At 40.5% G+C, this 23,225-nt stretch overlaps 1 protein-coding gene across 1 annotated transcript; it reads left to right on the forward strand.

Moving 5' to 3' along the window:
* The first annotated feature begins 624 nt into the window (after positions 1-624).
* C8H6orf141 (chromosome 8 C6orf141 homolog) lies at positions 625-22,663 on the forward strand. The gene is made up of 4 exons (XM_081520814.1): positions 625-1,578; positions 4,341-4,620; positions 19,727-19,890; positions 22,099-22,663. Exon 1 carries the CDS (start codon positions 717-719, stop codon positions 1,293-1,295), a length of 579 nt encoding a protein of 192 aa, XP_081376940.1. The 5' UTR covers positions 625-716; the 3' UTR covers positions 1,296-1,578; positions 4,341-4,620; positions 19,727-19,890; positions 22,099-22,663.
* Positions 22,664-23,225: the final 562 nt, after the last annotated feature.

Below are 23,225 nucleotides of genomic sequence, written 5' to 3' on the forward strand. Positions count from 1 at the left end.
TATTTCCATTTGATCAAAGACACTAACGCCCCTTCCTGGAACAAGCAAGATCATAACCAAAATGAAGACCAGTGTGACCACTGTCCTACTGATTCCCGCATTCCAATGGAAGAACAACAAATATGGCCAAAAGCCATTTCTCAAAGGGTTCCACATTGCTAGCTACATTCGATACGCTTGGTGGGGTGTGTTCGGAGTCACGAAAACTTTGATCAGAAGAACTTGATTAAATTAGTTTTGTTTTTTTTTTTACTTCCTTGTTCCTTCACTCCAAGGAGAGTCCTTGGAAAGAAGGCATACTTTGTGCTTGGCATTTCGAGGGGGAAGTGGGTGTGTGTGTGCAGTCCAAGTGTCTACCGTATCTGGAGATGGGCTGGAAATTAGTATAGAGCGGAGAAGAAAGAGGGGAGAGACTCAAAAATGAGACCACAGCTGCAGGGCTAGGATCACAGGTAAGAAGACGAAGTGAGATCCGGGGCGGGGGAGGGGAGGCTGTAGGGGGAGGAGGGGGCGGGGCTCGGGAGGTGTTTGGGAGGGGAGGCTTTTCGCCTTTAAAGGTCCGGAATACCGGAGAGCCTGGGCGGAATACCGTAGCGGGCGTGGCCAGTCCGAGTCCCAGGAGGCGGGGCGCGCGAGGCCACGCCCAGGGCCGTCTGTCCCGCGCTTTCCGGGGCTCCGCCGGCGTTCGCTGCAAAAATCCGTGGAAGACCCACCGAATGAATGGCTCTCATACTGGGATGGGGGCCCCGGGTCCCCGCGGAGTTCCAGATCTCGCAGACTCGCCCCCCAGCGAGCAACCCTCCCGGCTGTTTGCGCGCGAGGCGGAGCGCGGGGCTCCCTCGGCCCCAGGCGCCCCGAACCCCTCGGCGGCGGAATCGAGCGGCAGGCAGGGCGGCGCCCACGAGGACCGCGGGGCGGGGGAGAATGCGGACTGTGATTCCTGGGTCCGAGATAAAGTGCTCTTTCTTTTGCACCCGGAGAGGTGGCTGGGGACTCAGGGGGACGCCGCGCGGGAAGAGGTGGCCGATGAGGAGGACCTTTTCAAAGCGGAAGGACAAGACCGGGAACCCAATTGCTCTTCTCCTCTCTTTCCACGGAAAATTCGAATTTCTGGCAGCCGTGTAGACGCTCCCTCTCGAGCTCCGAGGGACCCACCCAAACCCCTGCTCGTGCGGGTCTTGGATTATGAGGTGACACAAGAAGTCCTAGAGGTCGCGTGGGCGAAGGGCAGCATGACCACGCTGACAGAGGAGCGCGCCATGACCGCGGTCACGTTCCGCACCAACAGGGAGTGAGACGCGTTGCGAGGCGCCAGGATCCCTGGAGAACCCCGCGCTCTCGGCACAAAGAGAAGCACCCCTGTCCACGCAGGGAGGATCGTTTCACGGACCTGATACCCAGAGGAGATTCAGTGGGCTAGAGGAGCCCGAGTAATGTTCGGGGTCGGTGAAGCAGCGCTTATCAGGAAAATGCGCTTCCGGAAACTCCAACCTGTGATTAACAAAACATCAGGAACCTTTTAAGAGTCTGGCCGTGCTCTCCAGGAAGGCACAGGGCACCCAATGCAGACTAAGAACTGTAAGCAACAAATACCTCCTTAAATACTGTGGCTTAAATACTGTGACGGTCTGGGGACCTTAGAAGAGGGAAAGAAATATATTTTCAAATTTGTAGAACGCGGGAATTTTGGAATAAGAAAATCTATTGTTAATTCCTACTTTGCAATTCCTCTCAATTGGTCACTTTTCTGCCTCCGCCCCCTTTCTCTATGAGACCTGAAAGCAGAAGGGAAGTTTGAGGTCGGCTCTCTGCCAAGGGGTGGAGGTGGGAATATCTGGGGAGAGAGGCTTGTTTTAAAACTGAAATAGAGAGTAAAAGAAATGGGAAAATAAAATGTAAAACAAAGCAGTCAGTAAACCAAATCTCTTTTTGTTACTCTTCTGATGTGCACATCTTTCTTCTTGTTCTTTTTTTCACATTTAAGTGTTAGGGCTTCCTCTATGCAGGAGACCAGAGGTCGATCCCTGGGTCGGGAAGATCCCTCTGAGAAGGAAATGGCAACCCATTCTAGTATTCTTGCCTGGAGAATTTCTTGGACAGAGGCGGGCTGCAGTTCATGGGGTCTCAAAGAGTCGAACACGACTGAGCGACTAACACAGGCGTTGAGAAGAAAAGAGGCGCTAGGAAAAGGGGGGGGGGCGGGAAACGGAAGGCAGAACTTTGAAAGTGAAATGCCATTTAAAAGGACTTTACCCCAAAGTATCTAGTTCAGTAAAAATGTCATTAATATGAAAATTTTAGTTATTTTAATGTTTGAAATACTGCAGATAAAGGTAGATAGAAATGTATAGTTTGCCATAAAATGACTATATCTTATTCAGAGTTTCTTACTAATAAGATTTGTAGTCGAGACTGAATCAAAAATACACTTCTCTTGATGCTGTTGGAAAAAAAATTTCTTTTGATGCTATTGAAGCAACTCATTATTACTATTTTTAAAATTTTTTGTTAAACATCATCTTTATTAACTCTGTAGTAGTGAGTGGGGCCTGGTTTGAAGGTGTGTGAGGAGCAAAGCACCCCTTCTAGAGATGATCTGATGAACTGAGGGAGTATCTGGTTACTGCAGGAATTAATGAAACAAGAGGGGACTCTGACTCTTGCGGAGTAAACTATTGAACATGACCCCCTCCCAGACTCCTCCTTTGACCCTTATTTTCAGTTTAGAGCTTAACAGACCCTCAGATGTGGTCTGATCCACCTCTTGCCAGACAAGATAGGTAAGGTACATCCCTGTTTTACAGATGAGCCAACCTAGACCTGGAGGTCATGTGGTCACACAGCTAGTTACTGCGTATACTTACTAAGTAGATAAGAATATGATCTGATCATCTCCCTTGTAAAAGTTTGGGGATGGCCTTTAGGACTCAGTTCTAAGGAACCAGATGAGGGAGGGCAGCCTGGGTTTTCTGACTTATGTTTATGAGAAATACTAAGATCACCTTGGTGTTCCTGAGTTTGGCCAGTCCTGTAGCCTGGAGACTCACCACTAGCAGTCCTCAGGCCAGTGTGACCCTCACTTGAGAGGAATTAAGTATCTTGAGAGCTCATCTGTGCTCAGAATTGCTTGGTAGGTCAAAAAGGTAATATAGACTCCATGAAATGAATTATCTTTTCACCTAACAACCCTGCCTGACTCCAATGTGAGGTTTAACTTAGCAGACAAATTTCGGATCTGACTTAGTAAGTTGTTGAGAGTCAACATGTGCCCCACATGGTTGAGCTTTGAATATAGACAAGAAAAGTTGCTTTTTTTTGTCTGCATCGCGTGCAGGATCTTAGTTATCCAATCTGGAATCAAACCTGCGCCCTCAGCAGTGAAAACGCTGAGTCCTAACCTCTGGATCTCCAGGGAATTCTCGAAAAGCCTCTTTAAAGTTGACCCCAAACAGTAGCATTTTTCCATTGCCTTCTCTATGGAGCAAACTCAGGAGCTGAACTACTTAGGTTTAGACAGGTGCAAAACCACTCCACCTCTAACTGTGTGCACTGGGGCAAGTGCTTCACACCTCTCTGTGCCTCTGGGTCCTTAATTGTTAAATAAGAATAATAAATAGTATCAACCTTAAAGGGTTTTTTCCTAGGATTAAGTTAGATGAAAAATATTCTGAACAGTGCTTGGCATATAGTAAATGCTCAAGGTTAACGATTATTATTGTTTTTCTTATTGTTTAGTTCACTTTAGGCTTTTATTTAATAAAAAGCATCAGAAGGCACACAACACAAAAAAATCTTATAGATCCTAAACGAGTGGTTTTTATGGACTTTTTCCTGCATTCTTGAAAGAAGAGGGTTATTTCTAGCTTTTCCTAACATGTAATAGATCAGTAAATACATTCCTTAAATTCCTCAGTAATAGCCCCCCTTCTCCCCAGCTTGTGATAAGATTGATCCTAAGTCTAAGAGGCCTATGTTGCGCTGAAATTCACAGACTGCTTGATTCTCTGGCAGCTTCAAGCTTGGAATACTTTCTTTAGGACCTGTCAGGTTAGTCTATCTGCCTTCTGGGATTTGAAATCTGACACTCTTGTCATCTCAGAAAAGCAGAATAAGAGAATTCATTTCATCTCCTTTCTTTGAAAAATATACTTATTTTAGTCAGTCAAATTCCTTTAATCCAAATGTGGGTTAATTTTCTTTCCTTTAAGTCAAAATTATTTTTAAAGCACTTATCAACCTCCCTGCCAACTGCCTACAATATGCTAATAGATTTTCTTTTAAAAGCTGTCTCCCTGATGTAAAAAGTAAGAAGTTGAAATCCTGTTGGGTTTGCTTCACAGGTGTTCCTGATCCCTGAGCAGAACCCTGTCGTGGACGGAAGCTGAGGTATCTCCCAGTTAACAGTGTCCTGGGAGTGAATCCAAATGGAAACTTGGGTATCCTCAATGCCAACTTGATTTAAAGCCAAGTCTCTGAGAATGACTGGGTCTTGGATCTTTGGTCTTACCTCCACCTCACCAAAAATGTGATCATCTACAGCTGTCTTATGTGGATGAATCACAGCAATGACTTTGGAAGCCAGCTGACCACTCAAGTGGCCACATAACTGCCATGGATCAGGCAAGTGTCAGCCTCTTAACCTTTGTCCACAGCCTCCGTCAGCTTTGAGAGTCATTACATTCCACTTGCTGATCTTCTTCTTGTTGGTCATCACTAGCACTTGATGTGCCTTTTTGCTTAAAAAAAAAAAAAAAGGATAAAGAGAAAAAGCTCTCCTTCAACAGAAAAAGTTACATTCATTGCAAAAAAATTTAAGGAAATGTTAGTTTGTGAGGAAAAAGAAAAATGAAATAAAGCAAAAACTCACCTATGACCCCAGATCTCTTTTAATATTTGGTATGTTTCCAGTCTGGTTTTATTTATTTGATTTTTTAATGTATGTATATATGTGCATATAAATATACAACTTTTCCAAGCATAAACAATATATAAAATCTGAGTATTGTCTTCATATAAACTAATGCATACTAGGATGCTATTCAAGGTATGGTCTGTGAACCAGCAACTTGGGCATCATGAAGAATAGGTTTTTAAGAAATGCAGAATTCTAGGCCCCACTCTTAAGTCTGTTGAGTCAGATTTCTCATTTTGTCAAGATCCCTGGGTGATTCACATTAAAGCTTGACAGGTATTGACATATATGCTATATTTACTGCTGTATCCTACTCTGTCACTTACAAAAACTAAAAAAAAAAAAAATTATTTTTTCTATATTCCTTAGTAATTGTTAACAATGTTGTGGAAATAACACTTTGTAGAATTATGGAAACATTTAGTGATTAGAGTGGAATATGTATTGCTGTGTGAATTGGCAAAGCGATCTCTAAAAAGTTTTGTCTTTTTTCTTTTTTTTAAGCCTTATTATTCTAAAATTTTCCTAATGAAAGACTGATTGGTTATTGGAGCTCAAAATATTTCAGAAATGTGATTCTTTTATTGTCTAAGAATGTGTAACAATACTTAAAAATCTACCTAAGGGAAGTGGGCAGGAAGTCTTTAAAGAAAGACCAATTACGACACTTACAGGCTGAGTCAGGACTTGCCAGCCACTAGTAATGAATTGGGAGGGGCTGGGGGGAAGGTGGAGCCTGAATTTGAATCAACTGATTCAGATAAGAAAACAAAGACTGGACTCTTGAACACCCTGACATCCTTCTAACTGTGGTCAGTACTTTGCTCTTTAATTAGGGAGGGCGAATCTTTATAACTTTGTTTCTGTAGATGAAGATAAGGAAAGAAACAATCCAGTTTACTTTGGAAAGAGTAAGGAATTGTAATCAGTTATTAGGCACAATGTAGCTAATAGTTAAAACATAAGACTTGGTTAGTTTCAAAGCAAGGAATTAATTTAAATTCAAACTTAGACTTCTAAGATCCAATGAGTACTTTCAGGAGGCTGCAGCCTTCTTAAAAAAATAGGACAAACAGAGGCTGTTCATTCAGAGCTTGGTTATAGAAAGGGAGTCAGGTATTATCACCTGTCCTGGACAGGGGAGTGAAGGCAGGCATGGCAGAGGGAAACTTTTATAGTGACCAAGATGATGTTAACTTTATTCTCAGCTCAAGCTAAACTTCAGGTTTTTTCCTGACTATAGCTTCTGAGCAGCTTTTCCTTCAATCATTGTAACTGAAAGTGGGATCAGGCTGCTGGCCACTCAAACACCAATTCTGAAGCAAGGTTGGTGGAAAGGACAGTTTGCCTTATTTTAGATGCTGGCCCACTGACAGTTCCAGCCGACTAGAGCTTTTATAGACAAAGGGTGGTGGCTACATGCAGAAACAGCACCATCAGCTCTGACAGTCATCTTGAAATTGGTCGTCGGTGGTCTGACTCGTGTCATTGTGATTAAGTACAGTTAATCTTCAGTTCCAGAGTCTGTTTGTTTCCTTGGGGCCAGTACTTGAAACTGTGCCAGCTTAAGTCATGGCTACAGTCTAGTCATCATGTAGTTGGCTTCTGCCTGGTGGGGATTTCAGTACCTGCAACACTGCTCACAGGATATGGTTCAGAATATTATCTATAACCCTTGAAAAGCGACTAAAGGTCCTTAACTTCACTTAGTATTAATAGCTAACCTATTATTGTTTGTCCCGCTTTTCTTTGCTTCTGTGTTTTTTCAGTTCTCTGATTAAACTTGTTCTTTGGTTAAAGTTTTTCCACAGACAAAAGGCAGGTAGAAGATGTCGGTGGGAAGACCGTAGGATCTTGCTGCATTTCAGCATTACATGAGAAAACTTGAAATTGTAAATTTCTTTCTCTGCCCCTTTGAGACATAAATCTCCTGATCTCTTACCAGTTTTACAACCCAGGAACAGGACTGTCTGTTTCAAGGACCAGAAGCAATTCCTTTGAAATATAATCTAGAAAAATGAGGGTCCCAACTCCTAGTTTCTGCAAGGCAGTCAGGACCCAGCTTCATAACTTCAGAGCCCAGCTAACCTCAGTGCTTAGAAACTCACTTTTTGTTTCAGAGGACTTGAGGTCAGTCTCTCAAACCAGGTGTTTACTAAGACTGTTTTTCTGTCTTTTTTTTCTTTTTAATTTATTATCCTATGTGGTCTGACTATTGTCCATTTATATTGTTCATCACTCGTTTTGAAGACAGAAACTAGAAGACCCAGTTACAGAATTCTGGAAGGTCCAGTCACAGAATTATTTTTTGGAGAAAATCACATTATAATTCTTAGAATGCAGCATTGCAAGGAGTTTCTTTATGGAGTGAACTATACTTTGGCATAGTTCAGCCCTGACTGTTGACACCCAAAATGCTGTATAATGGATTAGTGCCACCTTACTGAGAGTAAAGTAAGAACTGCACAGCGTCCGTGTAGGCAGAGGGCACAATCCATTGATCACTGAGGCTGTTAAGTGCACAAGCCTAATCCTAAGGCTGATGTGTTGGACAAACCTGCCCCAGGCTCAGAACCCTGAGTGTTAAAGCTGATTTGAGTGGCTGTTGGATAATCCTTAGGCACATGTCTCACTTCTAAAAATTCTTGTGACTTTGAGCTTATTTTGAAAGCCTGCTGGGTCCATGAAAAAGTAGGTACAAATGAATACCCTGAATTCAGCTTACTTGGGAGAGAGACAAGGAGGTATACAGGGCACCAGATGATTTTTAAATCAAAGGACTTTAAGGGAGGACTTGTGAACACAGCCACCATGTGTAAGGATTCCCTGACCACTGATGTCCACGTTTCAGAGAGAAGCCCTGTGCCTGGACTTCCCAAGCTAGCCTCAATATTGACCAAGATTCCAGAGGTTATATGGGTTCAGGCTTTACAATCTTTCCATCCCAACATCCCAGCTGGATGGGAAAATGTACAAACTTAACAAGTGAAATAATCTTAAGATATAGAAGTAGAAGAAAGGAGGTCCTGTGACCTGTATTCAGTGACAGAGATATCTACAGGCAATGAGCAGAGTTTGCCCCAGGAGTGAAAAGTAAGCAGTACATCATCTTCAGAGATTTAAAAATAATGACAACGCTGGAATAAAAGCCTGTCTGCTTTTTTATCATCACTATGGGCTTAGTAATAAAATACTTGTCTCTGAAGAAAACTATTGTTAATCTAAACTGTAAAAAAATTCCTGTGATTACTGTTTGAAGTTTTAACAGTTCAAAGGTAAGCCTCCAATGAGCATACTTTTATTTTCCTTTACTGATTTTTTTCTGTGTGGAAGATAATAGAAGAACTCTCAGTGTTGTCCCCCTAATCAATCTCTTTCTCCCTTTCTCTCTCAACCACACACACACACACACACACACACACACGCTCTCTCTCACACACACACACAGAATCAGCAACTTGCATTCATTTAGAGACCAAGTTCCTAAGACTTCAGAATCTTACTCACTTGGAATGCACTTTGTGTCTCCAACCCCTATATATTCCTGTGTTTCAACAGTAGATGCAGTATAAATTTGTAACACAGGAGTTGTAGTGATTACCAAAGAGAACTCGAGTTACTTCAGTTCTGATATTATCTGTGACTTACGTATAAAATTTTAGATAGGGAAACAGTGAAATGTAATATTTTTTGTTCAATAAGTGCAAATTTAGTTCACTCATGAACAGTTTTATTGGATTTAGATAATTAATATGAAGTTTATTATTTATTGATTTTTTTTTAAAGAGTGAATCAAGAAAAGAAAACATTTCATGAATGGTATAATTTAGTAGTTTCTGTTTCTTTTGTAGACATTTCTACTAAATGTAAAAACTAGACAGTTTTACTAAAGTGTATTAGTTGCTTGACAGTTGTTCACATATAATAATTATATCAGACTCACCAAAGGATCAAAATTATTTACTGTATGATTACTATTGAATATTGTTTTCTCATATTAATGTTAAAAATCATCTGCTTCTGGTGTCACATTCACTAAGTATGCCACTGCCAATATGTAGTCATAAAGTCATAAAAATGGGGAACTGAAAGGATTGGAATTAAAACTCAAATTTCCTGATTTTGAATCAAAGCTATTTCTGTTGATCTCTGTAAAAGAAAGCAGTCCATGAATTAATTTTGACTTTAGATTTAGAATGAACTGTATATTATTGAATATCAATTATGTATTATGGGCAATTCAGAAAATGCAGCTGTCTCTTGAATATGCCTAAATAAATTAAAATTAGCAAGCCCCATTTTTTTTTAATCATTTAATTCCACTGGGAAGCCAAGGTGCCTGAGTATTTCCCAGTCTGACTCGTTCTTTCTTTTTAAATTATTATTTATTTTATTTTTGGCTGCTCTGGGTCTTTGTTGCTGCACACAGGCTTTCTCTAGTTGTGAGTGGAGACTGCTCTCTAGTTGCGATGTGTGGGCTTCTCACTGTGGTGACTTCTCTTGTGGTGGAGCACGGGCTCTAGGACATGGGCTCAGTGGTTGTGGTGCATGGGCTTAGTTGTCCTGCAGCATGTGAGATATTCCTGGACCAGGGACCAAACCTGTGTCCCCTGCATTGGCAGGTGGATTCTTAACCACTGAACCACCAGGGAAGTCCCCCATCTGACTCATTCTAAAAAGGGTTTGTGGAGAATGCTGGATTGGGGATGACCAAGGCCTTAGTACTTTTCTCTACTTGATTAACCTTAAGCAGGCTAGTTTCTGACTCTAGACCTTGACCTCCCTTTCCTTAGAGAATTTACTCGAGAACACCTTTAATTAGAAATTATTTCTCTGCCCCTTTAAGATGTAAATATTTTTGAAAGTCTCTTGCCAGTTTTACAATACAGGGATGTCTTAAGGACATGGAAGACATCCCGTGGAAATGTAACCTTTACGGAACTTAGTTTCCCTATCTCCCAGGCTCTGAGGGCGAGTAGGAACCTAACTTCTGTTGGTAAAAATGAGCAAACACAGATCTAGAATCGGAGAAAAACATTTGCAAATGAAAGAATAATTCAGTGTGCGGGACATATCCCATTGATGACCCTCCACACTCCAGGACTTTTACACTAGCTCACAGTTTAGTTCAGTCGCTCAGCTGTGTCCAACTCTTTGCAACCCCATGGATTGCAGCATGTCAGGCTTCCCTGTCCATCACCAACTCCTGGATCTTGCTCAAACTCATTCACTGAGTTGGTGATGCCATCCAGCCATCTCATCCTCTGTCGTCCCCTTCTCCTCCTGCCTTCAATCTTTCCCAGCATCAGGATCTTTTCCAATGAGTCAGCTCTTTGCATCAGGTGGCCAAAGTATTGAAGCTTCAGCTTCAGCATCAGTCCTTCCAATGAATATTCAGGACTGATTTCCTTTAGGATTGACTGGTTTGACCTCCTTGCAGTACAAGGGACTCTCAAGAGTTTTCTCCAACACCACAGTTCAAAAGCATCAATTCTTTGGTACTCAGCCTTCTTTATGGCCCAACTCTACTGGAAAAACCATAGCTTTGACTAGATGAACCATTGTCAGCAAAGTAATGTCTCTGCTTTTTAATATGCTGACTAGATTGGTCATAGCTTTTCTTCCAAGGAGCAAGTGTCTTTGAATTTCATGGCTGCAGTCACCATCTGCTGTGATTTTGGAGCCCAAGAAAACAAAGTCTGTCACTATTTCCATTGTTTCTGCATCTATTTGCCATGAAGTGATGGGACCGAATACCATGGTCTTAATTTTTTGAATGTTGAATTTTAAGCCAGCTTTTACACTCTCCTCGTTCACTTTCAGGAGGTTCTTTAGTTCCTCTTTGCTTTCTGTCATAAGGGTGGTGTCATCTGCATATCTGAAGTTATTGATATTTCTCCCCACAGTCTTGATTCCAGCTTGTGCTTCATCCAGCCCAGCATTTCGCATGATGTACTCTGCACATAAGTTAAATAAGCAAGGTGACAATATACAGCTTTGACGTACTCCTTTCCCAGTTTGTAACCAGTCTGTTGTTCATATCCGGTTCTAACTGTAGGCTCTTGACTTGCACACAGATTTCTCAGGAGGCAGGTAAGGTGGTCTGGTATTCCCATCTCTTGAAGAATTTTCCACAGTTTGTTGTGATTCACACAGTCAAAGGCTTTAGCATAGTCAATGAAGCAGAAGTAGATGGTTTTCTGGAATTCTCTTGCTTTTTCAATGATCCAACGGATGCTGGCAATTTGATTTCTCGTTCCTCTACCTTTTCTGAATCCAGTTTGAACATCTGGAAGTTCATGGTTCAAATACTGTTGAAGCCTGGCTTGGAGAATTTTGAGCATTACTTGGCTAGTGTGTGAGATGAGTGCAATTGTGCGGTAGCTTGAACATTCTTTGGCATTGCCTTTCTTTGGGATTGGAATGGAAACTGACCTGTTCCAGTCCTGTGGCCACTGCTGAGTTTTTTCCAAATTTGCTGGCATATTGACTGCAGCACTTTTACAGCATCATCTTTTAGGATTTGAAATAGCTCAACTGGAATACTATCACCTCAACTAGCTTTGTTCATAGTGGTGCTTCCTAAGGCCCACTTGACTTTGCACTCCAGGATGTCTGGCTCTAGGTGAGTGATCACACCATTGTGGTTATATGGGTCATTAAGATCTTTTTTTTTTTCGTACAGTTCTGTGTATTCTTGCTACCTCTTCTTAATATCTTCTGCTTCAGTTAGGTCCATACAGTTTTTGTTCTTTATTGTGTCCATCTTTGCATGGAATATTCCCTTGATGTCTCTAATTTTCTTGAAGAAGTCTCTAGTCTTTCCCATTCTATTGTTTTCCTCTATTTCTTTGCATTGATCACTTAGGAAGGCTTTCTTATCTCTCCTTGCTATTCTTTGGCACTCTTCATTCAAATGGATATATCTTTCCTTTTCTCCTTTGCCTTTTGCTTCTCTTCTTTTCTCAGCTACTTGTAAGGCCTCCTCAGACAACAATTTGCCTTTTTGCACTCCTTTTTCTTGGGGATGATTTTAATCACTGCCTCCTGTACAATGTTACAAACCTCCATCCATAGTTCTTCAGGCACTCTGTGTATCAGATCTAATCCCTTGAATCCACTAGCTCACATTAGCACTTAAAACCTTTCCCTCCCTTGTTTCAGCTGAATTGAGCTCAGACTAAATTCTGGCCTCTCTCCCCTATTGCAATAGGCTTAAATAAAACCTTCCTTTACCGTTTAGCCTTGTCCAGTGCAATTTTGCCTTTGACAGGAATCAGATAAGAGCAGGGGAAAATCATTTATGTTGATATTAGGGACATCCATTTGATTTGTAAAGGCTAAAGATGCTTTGTGTCTCATGGGAACTGACAATGATTTCTTTATTTTGCTCATAGGTCCCTTGGGTGTGACTTTACTGGGACTCAGCACTGAACATAGACAAGGGGGGTGGTCTCAAGCTCTAGTTATGTCAGAAACAGGAGCCTCATTTTCTGACCTCAGCAAATTGGTCATACTCACAAGCAATAATCTGTTAATCATCCTATATTGATTGAACCAATGAATGAAGCCAATATCCTATGTTTAATGGGACCCTCACTTAAGAGTTGAATTTTCTTCACTGCAGTTTTAAAGATATTCATGAGCATTCTAGACAAAGCATCATACAGCACCCCCCTCCCCTGCCCCAAGCAATTAGAACTAGTAATACATAGATGTCTCATATGCCTTGGAGGAAAAGGACAGTTTCTTGGAGAAGGGCAAAACCTTAGGGCACTAAGTAAAGGTTCTATTTGTCAAATGTTGTGCTGATGTGTACTGTCTTGGAGAATGGCAGTAAGGAGGTTTTTGCTAAAGAGATTAACAGAGGAACCCAATCTGATTTAACACTAGAGGCCTCTGGGATGATGTGACTGCCTGCTGAAGCAATGCTGAAGGACTTGGCAGAGTACATGGCTGTCAAGATGCAGAACAGTGCAGTCAGTGCAAAGGACCACAAGATAACACAGAGAACTGGGATGGTAGCTGGCATGCAGACCCTAGGCTCAGGTCAGAGCACCTATCTTGTGAGGCATTGGTTGGATGATGACACCAGTATCCTGGGATAGGTCCAAGTCCAGATGGGAGACCTCAGGGGGTGGCTGGAAGGTGAACTTCTGCAGGAGACTCATGAAGGAAAGCAAAAGCTCCATCTTGGCCAGTGACTACCCAGCACACATCTGGGGACCTAGAGAGATGGATGGTAGTGAAGGGTTATAAGACAGATCAGAAATCTGAAAAAATGGTGTGGACAAAGAGGGAAACCATCTATGTGTGACTTCTTCTCCTTCAGAATGTGTGAGTCAGTCAACCCTTTGTGAGTTTTATAGGCTCTGTCTCCTAGTTGAAGCATTGGAAATAGAAAATTAATTGGGCTTCCCTGAGGGAGACAATTTTAAGGTTTTAATGTGAAACATGTTATCACAGGTAAAACCAAGTATGTGATGAGAACCCATAGGAAAGTGAGCTAAAGGAGGTCTCACCTTCGTATGAAATCTTTGTATCTAAGTTCTGGTACACACGGAGAGAAGTGAGCCAGGTACACAGGGAAGGTGAGTCAGGTGTGGTGATGTATTGGAGGGTGGGAAGAAACAGGACTCTGACTAGAACTCCAAGCACGAGGTCACAAGGCTCAGACCTGAGACCACGTGTATGACTAGAAACTAGATCATGCTGAAGAACTTGAAGAAGAGTAATATTTTTAAAATATGAATTATTGGGGGAAATGTCAAGATGTTTAAAAACTGGAATAAGTTCATATAGCAGTATAGCACAACAGTTCAGTTCAGTTCAGTTCAGTCGCTCAGTCGTGTCCAACTCTTTGCGACCCCATGAATCGCAGCACGCCGGGCCTCACTGTCCATCACCAACTCCCGGAGTCTACCCAAACCCATGTTCATCGAGTTGGTGATGCCCTCCAACCATCTCATCCTCTGTCGTCCCCTTCTCCTCCTGCCCCCAGTCCTACCCAGCATTAGGATCTTTTCCAATGAGTCAACTCTTCGCATGAGGTGGCCAAAGTATTGGAGTTTCAGCTTCAACATCAGTCCTTCCAATGAACACCCAGGATTGATCTCCTTTAGGATGGATTGATTGGATCTCCTTGCAGTCCAAGGGACTCTCAAGAGTCTTCTCCAACACCACACTTCAAAAGCATCAATTCTGCGGTGCTCAGCTTTCTTCACCGTCCAACTCTCACATCCATACATGACCACTGGAAAAACCATAGCCTTGACTAGACGGACTTTTGTTGGCAAAGTAATGTCTCTGCTTTTAAATATGCTATCTAGGTTGGCCATAACCTTCCTTCCAAGGAGTAAGCGTCTTTTAATTTCATGGCTGCAATCACCATCAGCAGTGATTTTGGAGCCCCAAAAAATAAAGTCTGACACTGTTTCCACTGTTTCCCCATCTATTTCCCATGAAGTGATGGGACCAGATGCCATGATCTTAGTTTTCTGAACGTTGAGCTTTAAGCCAACTTTTTCATTCTCCTCTTTCACTTTCATCAAGAGGCTCTTTAGTTCTTCTTCACTTTCTGCCATAAGGGTGGGGTCATCCGCATATCTGAGGTTATTGATATTTCTCCCGGCAATCTTGATTCCAGCTTGTATTTCTTCCAGCCCAGCGTTTCTCATGATGTACTCTGCATATAAGTTAAATAAGCAGGGTGACAATATACAGCCTGACGTACAAGACCGGGAGCAGACTGTGGCTCAGATCATGAACTGCTTTTTGCCAAATTCAGACTTAAATTGAAGAAAGTAGGGAAAACCACTAGTCCATTCAGGTATAACCTAGATCAAATAGCACAACAAACTATACTCAAATTTTGTAATAACCTAAAAGGGAAAAGTATCTGAAAAAGAATAGATATATGTATATATTTAACTGAGTCATAGTTCTGTACACTTAAAACTAACACCACATTATAAATCAACTATATTGCAAAAAAAAAAAATTCTAAAAGAAACACTGGTATTTGCACAATTAAAGCAAGGCTTTTTAATAGATGGAGCAAAGTGGATTTGCCCATAGTCGCCCTGCTCAACTTTCTCTTCAAATTCCCAAGGCTCTGCCCTAGCCTCGGCCACAAGGAACCTTCCAGGAGCCCTTAAGAAAGTGTCATTCCAATGCCCAATGTCCTACGGCCAACTGAAAGCTGGGGGAGAACTCTTCCATATTTCTGAAGTTTAGTGCCACATGGCAAAATACAGAACCTCAGCCCTGGCCTTGAGACAGGGCCAGATCTCTCCAGATTTTTTGAATCACCTTTATCAAGATGCCTTACCTACTGAAAAGGGTATGAAAGCTTCCTTCTTGATAAGCTTCCCGGTAGAGTCAAGGAAATGCTCAGGGTTAAAGGTGTCTGGGTTTCCCCACTTTGTTTGATCTCGAAGTACAGAGGTCAGCAAAAAGATGACCTCAGTGTCCTAGAGATAAAAGTGTTATTAGTGACAGAGATGAAATTCCTTCCTAAAAAGTTGGCTCTTAGAGACATACGATGACCTCGGTTGGCAATTTTAGAGAAGCAGTGTATTCTAGAAGGAACAGGAAGTAGAGAAGGGGGAGATGGCACCTGAGATTGAGTGCGGGGTATTCATATACTCACACAAGTTTTCATCTGGTACCTGCTGAAAAACAAACCTTGGATTCAGAACTAGGAACAAATTCCGACTTAGTCACGTATCTGCTGTGTGATAACAGCATGTCATTTAACTTTTGATAAATTCATGTGACGGGAGTTTAAAAGTCCTCATTTCGTGACTGTGAGCCTTCCTCGTGGGTTTGGGGGCTCCAAAAGGCTTGATCTTTTATCTCCAGAGACTGTGACAATGGACAAACTAAATTTAACAAACCCATCAAAACAAATCCTCAAAAATAAGCCACCCCAACTTCCTCAGCTATGACATAAAAATTAATAAAACATTACACAGTCACACTGAGCAAATATCACCTACTGTGTATGTAGACATTCCGTTACCTCTGGTTGAACGGCTGGGGTAAGGGGAGACAAGGAGAGAGGGAAGAAGGCAGGATGGAGGGACCAGAGCAAGGGCAGAGATTGCCTGACAGTTCATCTCAGCACTTCTGTGATTTTGAGCAACATTCTGATGTTCTTTTCCTCTCCCCTCACTCCCCTTCTTAAACCCTTACCTTTGGAATATAGTAGTTTTAAAATTTAGTATTTGTGGTGGTTGCTTGGGGTAAGCCTGTGGGCAGGATATCAGCAAATCTCTGCACTTCGTGAATGACAGCATCTGTGTACGGCATTTGAGTTCTGTGTGCCATTTGAGGCTGGGTGGACCCCATGACTTTGGCAATCTCATCATGAACCTTTTCGGGATAAAAGAGAGAATGGTTAGAGCCCGTGGTGGGAGGGGGTGTTGGAACAGTCTCTCCACTTTCTTTAAATATGAAAGTCAAACCCAAGAACTCTGAGTTCTGACTCATCTTTACCCCACATTGCTTCCACTCCCAGTCCTCTATTCCTAGACTCCCCTGGGGACCCTTTAGATCATCTCAGGATGTTTAGAGAGCAAAATCTGCTTTCTTATATCACAAGGAGACTAAAGGCACAAACTCTCCTCAAGGGTACAAATTAAAGTATCCAGGATGGCTCCAGAATTCTGCATTGTCCAATCCAACAGATTTCTGCTTCCTCTCCTTCAGGCAATGCCCTGAATCTTAGGAGACTTACTCTGGATCTCAGGATATCATGACATGAACAGAATCCCCCAGCACAGGGTGGAAACCATGCTCTCTGTACCTGCTGCAAACAGATTATTAACAAGTACCACCAAAGTATCATCATTGAAATAATCAGTAGATGTGTCTTTCTCCTGAAAGAGGAAAAGGAATAATTAAAGATGAAATAATTTTGTCTGGATAATCATCACAACCTCATGTGAATTTAAAGAATAAAACTTTACATTCTTCCCTCGATTGAGTGGAAAGTTTTTGAGACTGTTGTGCAGAATTTTAGGATAAAGCACATCACATATACTAATAAAAAATAAGTAATTCTAAAAACTGGGAAAGTCTGTTTCTCATCTAGGAAGATTGGGAATGTTTTCAACTAAGTGATTAGAATATTCCTGGCACTGTTTCTTTAAAACAAGATTAAATGATCTCTTGAGTTTGTCAATTGAAACATATTTTTCAAGATTACAAAGAAAAAAGAATATTAATTCCACAAGATAACATATCTGAGATCTTCCATATATCTTGTTTTTTTCAGACAGTGATATGAAAAGAAGTGGAAAATATTTGAAAATGCAAAATGTAATAAGTAATGTTTTTTTGTAGTGTACAAATCTATCATTATTAACTTGAGTCCAGTTATCTTTCTTCTCTGAAAGGAGTATTTTTCCTCAAGATGCTGTTAACTAAATCAAATAATAAATAATATGCTAAAGTGACCCCTGGAGAAAATGCCATTACCTCCTGCTGTCTGACCAAAAAGGCATCAATTAAGCTTCTTGTATCATTTTTGTCAAGTTTATGATGGCGATGGAGGAAAGTCATCCTTATAATGGAAAATAATTCATCTTTATTCCTGAATATAGTCTTGTAAGTTTTTAGGAGGAGCCCCAAGACAGGAAACACACTGAAAAGCTCAGAGAGTAAAAGACAACAAAGTAAATTAAATATACATATGTAATGCTTGGGATAATGGGAATGACACCCTTATTCTACAAGTGTTATAGAAATAGCATCTCCTATAGATTTAGATTTTATTTCAATTAGCAGTGGCAGACTGGACTAGACAACAGGATTTCATTTATCAAAATTTAGTTAACATATAATAAATATTGATATGACAATAAATTCTGTGTACCCAAATTATTTTGCATGTTACACTTCTGGTCATAGACGTATGTACTTAGAGTTTAGATAAGACATAAAAATGATATTGGCTTTATGGTCAGGGTTATAAATCTAAGAGTTTTGCTTGCAAAATCCCAGGTGATTCCAAGTCAAACTATTCTGGTTCAATGTAGTATACTAAGGGCTGTCTAGTCAAAGCTATGCCTTTTCCAGTAGTCATGTACAGATGTGAGAATTGGACCATAAAAAAGGCTGAGTGCTAAAGAATTGATGCTTTCAAATTCTGGTGCTGGAGAAGACTCTTGAGAGTCTCTTGGATTGCAAGGAGATCAAACCAGTCAATCCTAAAGGAAATCAGTCCTGAATATTGGAAGGACTGATGCTGAAGCTGAAACTCTAATACTTTGGCCACCAGATGTTCTAAGACCTGACTCATTGGAAAAGACCCTGTTGCTGGGAAAGATTGAGGGCAGGAGGAGAAAGGGACAACAGAAGATAAGACAGTTAGATAGCATCACTGACTCAATGGATATGAGTTTGAGCAAACTCTGGGATAGAGAATGACAAGGAAGCCTGGCGCGCTGCAGTCCATGAGGTCACAAAGAGTGGGACACGACTTAGTGACTGAACAACAACAACAAATTTATGACTATCATTCCCTTGAAGGATCAGAATAATTCTTTTTAAAATTTGCAACAGGATGACTGTCCACAGGTCTCAGAGAAGTATCATGTAAGTCCAATATTCCCTGACCCTTAACAAGTTCACTATTTGTTAAATTTAGTGTTTATCAGTGTATTCATTTTCTGAGAGATACGCTTTATATGTTTGGTCAGATTCACAAAGGGGTTCCTAACCCCTGCCAAATGACTTAATAAATACCAGAGATAAAAGATCACACTTAAAATTAGTCCTCATTGTTGTCCAACCCAGTGTTCTCTAGCACTTGTGTTTAGAGCAAATCTGCATTTTTATGTTGAGTCTAAATTTCAAAGTGAAATAATATAGTCGATTGTCCGTGGTATTATTGAAAAGGAGAACTAATGGACAAGGCTCTTTTTTCATATGTGCTATAAGATAGCAACTTCATCTGTAAATGTAAAACATTGGATTGTAGAACTATTGTGCATTGACATGGCTCAGAATAAATATTAAGGTTTTATTTAGTGCTTTATAATTCTTGTGATAACTGACAGTCCTCTTCTGTTAAAATTCACTTTCCTGAGTGGATTCCACTGAGTGCTCCTTGCTCATTAATGGCTTATCCGCATTCCATGCATAACTAGTAGGACAGATCGAAGATGGTCAAGATGGTAAGAATCTACTAAAGCCATATAATAAACTGTTTATTGGTGTAATTCACAATGCCTACATCATAGGATACTTGATACAGTAATCTGTGATGGGAGACTGATCAGATCTCTTAACCAAGCAGGTTAATGCTCAGTGTTTCAGAACATATATATTTTTGAAATGGTGATTCTCTAATAAGTATTTTTTCTTGGTCTCTTGAACAGTCAGGGCACCTTAGAGGAAGTAAAAGTGAATAAGAAGGATGCAGGTACCGCAGTTGGAGGACTGACAATGAGTTTCACACTTTGATCTATCAAGGTTAAGAGTCTTAGGAATGGGCTGTCTTGGTAGTCAAACCGTTATCCAAGCAACACAGACACGTTGATGTTAGCCACAGAAGCGTTAATTAGTGTTTTGACCTCAAGGGGCTTTCCTGCAAGAGAATTCATTAATCAGATTTGGAATACAGGTGGCTGATTCTCAAAAGTTTGCTTTATGCCACTTCACTTTCACAAAAGATCTATATTAGTATTTGTTTCGTAAACCAAAAGAAAAAAAAAAATCCGAAGATGATTTTTTCTTTTACAAAAAAAAAAAGCAAAAATCCTTAAGTGGGGTTTCTGTTGTTTTGTTGATTTTGTTTTTTTGCAGCAAACCCTTGAAAAGGCAGCTGGAACTTGGATTGAGTGGCATCACCAAACATCTCCCCGAGGAACTACACTCAGCATCAAGCCGCCATAGCTTTGAACTGTCTGTGAGCATCTGTGCTTTATCTCGATATGTTCTGTGCATCCCTTATCAAGATGAATCTCAAGGTATTTGCTTCATCATTTTATGCCATTCTGGCTTATGAAAGACTTAGTAGGAATGGTCTACTTTTGGGTGGTAGGAGAAAACCGTATTCACATACAGAGTATTAAATCAATTCCAGACTGATTGGGATAGACTGTCGAATGAAGGATTTCATAGAGCAAAGGGATTATTGGTGACCATGCCCTACAAGGAGAGGTGAGACTACACTGGACCTTGAAAAATACCCAGAATTTGGTTAAAAGATTGCCACAAGGAAAACTAAAAATGTATGTCAAAGGAAAGCTGCATTTGACTCAAAGAAGTTAGAATGGGCCAGGTGAGGGGCATTTCAGTGTGTGTGCATGTGTGTGTAGGAGAGTTTTAATGCATATTATCTGGGGAAATAGTTCAACCTTCTAGGCTGCATTCAATTTTAAAAGTTTAAAATAGGATATCTAGATGGTTAAAATGATCCTATTTTAAAGAACTTCATTCAGAGCAATTCCTTATTTTAGCCTCTTCTGCTACTGGGTTCTATTTTTGTCAGTATCACTGAAAACTGTTCAGAGTATTAAACGTGTATCAGCAGATGTGCATCTATTTTCAAGTGAAGCACGTTCTAGTTGCTAAGATTCACTTTTAACATCAGCACCTACCTTAAATGTAAAGCCGAAGGGGGAATTCTTATAGAGAATATATTTTCTTCTTCATAGATACAAGCAGAAGGGCATATGGGCTGCTGTGTATACATAGCCCTGAGAAATTAATGTCTGTTAGGAGCCTAGCACTAGAGAAGGAATAGTGGTTTTTCTAAATGTACTTTCTCCAAACTGCCAAGAGCTTCTGCTAAATGCACAGGGACTGCTAATTTAGCACGTGGGTCCCCAGGGCTTCTATTTCTCCTCTGCATTCATCTCAGGGTCATCTGCTGCTGCTGCTAAGTCGCTTCAGTTGTGTCCAACTCTGTGCGACCCCATAGACAGCAGTCTACCAGGCACCCCCACCCCTGGGATTCTCCAGGCAAGAACACTGGAGTGGGTTCCCATTTCCTTCTCCAATGCGTGAAAGGAAAAGTGAAAGTGAAGTCGCTCAGTTGTGTCCGACTCTTAGCAACTCCATGGACTGCAGCCCACCAGGCTTCTCCATTTATGGGATTTTCCAGGCGAGAGTACTGGAGTGGGTTGCCATGTCATTCACCTTTTATAATTTCTCTCCATATTCATGTTGGCATCAGTGATGATAATATTCAAATGGACTCATTTTTAATAAGGAATGAGCTCAATTCTTTAGGAAATGAGAAAAATGAGTTTTTGGTTTATTTATCCCCTCATATTGATAAAAGTAACCTGACATTATCTGCACATTGTTTAAAGGGATCAGAAACATACCTGTAACTGAGAGACTGTACCAGATTAAAGAAGGCAGAAGACACAATGACTGAATGCCATATGTGAGCCATGATTTGTTTAGAACATTAGTGATGAAATCTGAATAAATTCTTCAGATTAGTTAATGACTCCATTTTAATGTTAATTTTGTGATTTTGGAAAATGAGACTTTGGAAATAAAAGGGAATGTCTGCTTATTTTGAGAAAATACATGAATATATTTAAGAATAAAGGGACAGCATTTCTGCAGAATATCTCAAACAATTCAGAGAAAGAGGGAGAGAAAAAAATAACAAAAGTAACAGGATGGCATTAGGGAATTTTGGAGAAGACTAGAAAGATATTACAAGTCTGAAATTGCATCAAAATAAATAACTGAAAGTATACCTTTTGTTGGCTTCTTTTTCATAAAAAAATAAGATATGGATTTTTTATCCTACACACCTTTGTGAGACTCAAAGTTCCTTATGAGATGCTGGCTTTCATCTATAATTGTGTCTTCTAGGGCCTTCTTGCCCATTCCAAATTTCCGTAAGGGGGTCAAGGTGAATCTTCTTATAGTTTTCAAAGTATCACCACGAGAGAAGAAAATTCCTTGTAATAAGGAAAATGTTCTTGAGTTATTTCCTCAAAGCTTTTACAATCCAATTTCTGAGGATAAATAAAAATTAAAAAGAATTAAATTCTCCCTACTGAAAATAAGGGCGGAAGTTTCTTTCTCTTGGAATATTTACTTTAGGAAACTTTGTAAGTACTTTCTCCTCTCTTTGAATTGTTTATTCAGTGTTTTGAAAACTACATAGGTCTTTGGTCAGCTTTATGACCTAGGAATGTCTTTCTCAGTGACCTGGGAGCCATTTCTTTGGAACATAAACATCAGTATCTCTGAAAGGAGAGGAACCTCACTTCGGTGACTGGCAAGACTCCAAGTTGCAAAACTACCTCCTGTGAAAAAGATATGAGAAATTCATTTTTCCTGTGTATAAAGCCAGCTAATACAGATGGTCACCCCAATTACCCAGTGAATCTAAGATGAACTCTGTGTGATGCTAAAAGCAAGGCAACAGGCCAAAAATGAAGTCGGTTATGCTAAGCCTCAAGTCACCAAATGGTGAGTTAATTATAGTTCAGTTGTCCCATAAGTGGAATTGTAAAGCCAGTTAATCAGGAACCACCTGATCACACTAGTTAGATCATCTACCTGATAGACCCCTACCATCCCCTAAAGGAAAATAACTTTAAAATAACAACCCTATTTTTTTGCCCAGTATAATTTCCTTGTTCCTTCTCCCTTTTGACTATAAAAGTCTTTCACTTTGTACAGCTTCTCAGTGTTCCTTCCTTGCTGCTAGAATGGATGCTGGCAGATTCAAGTTGATTTTTGCTCAAATAAACTCAAAATGTTTAATATGCCTCAGTTTATCTTTTAACAGTGATCAGTGGTGCTGTCAAATCCTCTTACTTGGGGACTAATTCTTTTTTATCTTATTAACATTTTTGTAATGGGTTGAGTCTGCTTGGTTATATAAAATGGTGAGATTTCTTCCTGTTTTTGCTATTTCTTAGCAGATTATGTGATGCACACCATGTTCTGGTTTAATGCAGTTTAGTAATAAAATTGTTTTCTTTCTCTATTACCTTTGTGGAGAGAAGGCTTTCTGGATTTGGAGAAGATTCTTTTTAAAAATTCTATATGAACAATTACTGAGTATGTACGCTGTGCTTTCATCATGATAGATGTGATTAAGGGATTGGTGAACAATAGAAAACAAAATCTGTCTTGCTGGGGAAACGTACAGACTAGTAGACAGAAGACTACCCAAATAAAAAGTCACAACCAAAGGTTGTAAGCAAGCTTCTACATTACTGCTGTACATACCTAATCTGCATAGAGCACCTATTCCTAGTCTCTAGAGACACATGTTGTGGCATATAGTAGATGTGCAGTAAATATTTATTGACTAAATAGG

The sequence above is a fragment of the Giraffa tippelskirchi genome, chromosome 8, assembly GCF_054371585.1.
Source record: "Giraffa tippelskirchi isolate mGirTip1 chromosome 8, T2T-mGirTip1v1.2.pri, whole genome shotgun sequence".
Classification (NCBI taxonomy): domain Eukaryota; kingdom Metazoa; phylum Chordata; class Mammalia; order Artiodactyla; family Giraffidae; genus Giraffa; species Giraffa tippelskirchi.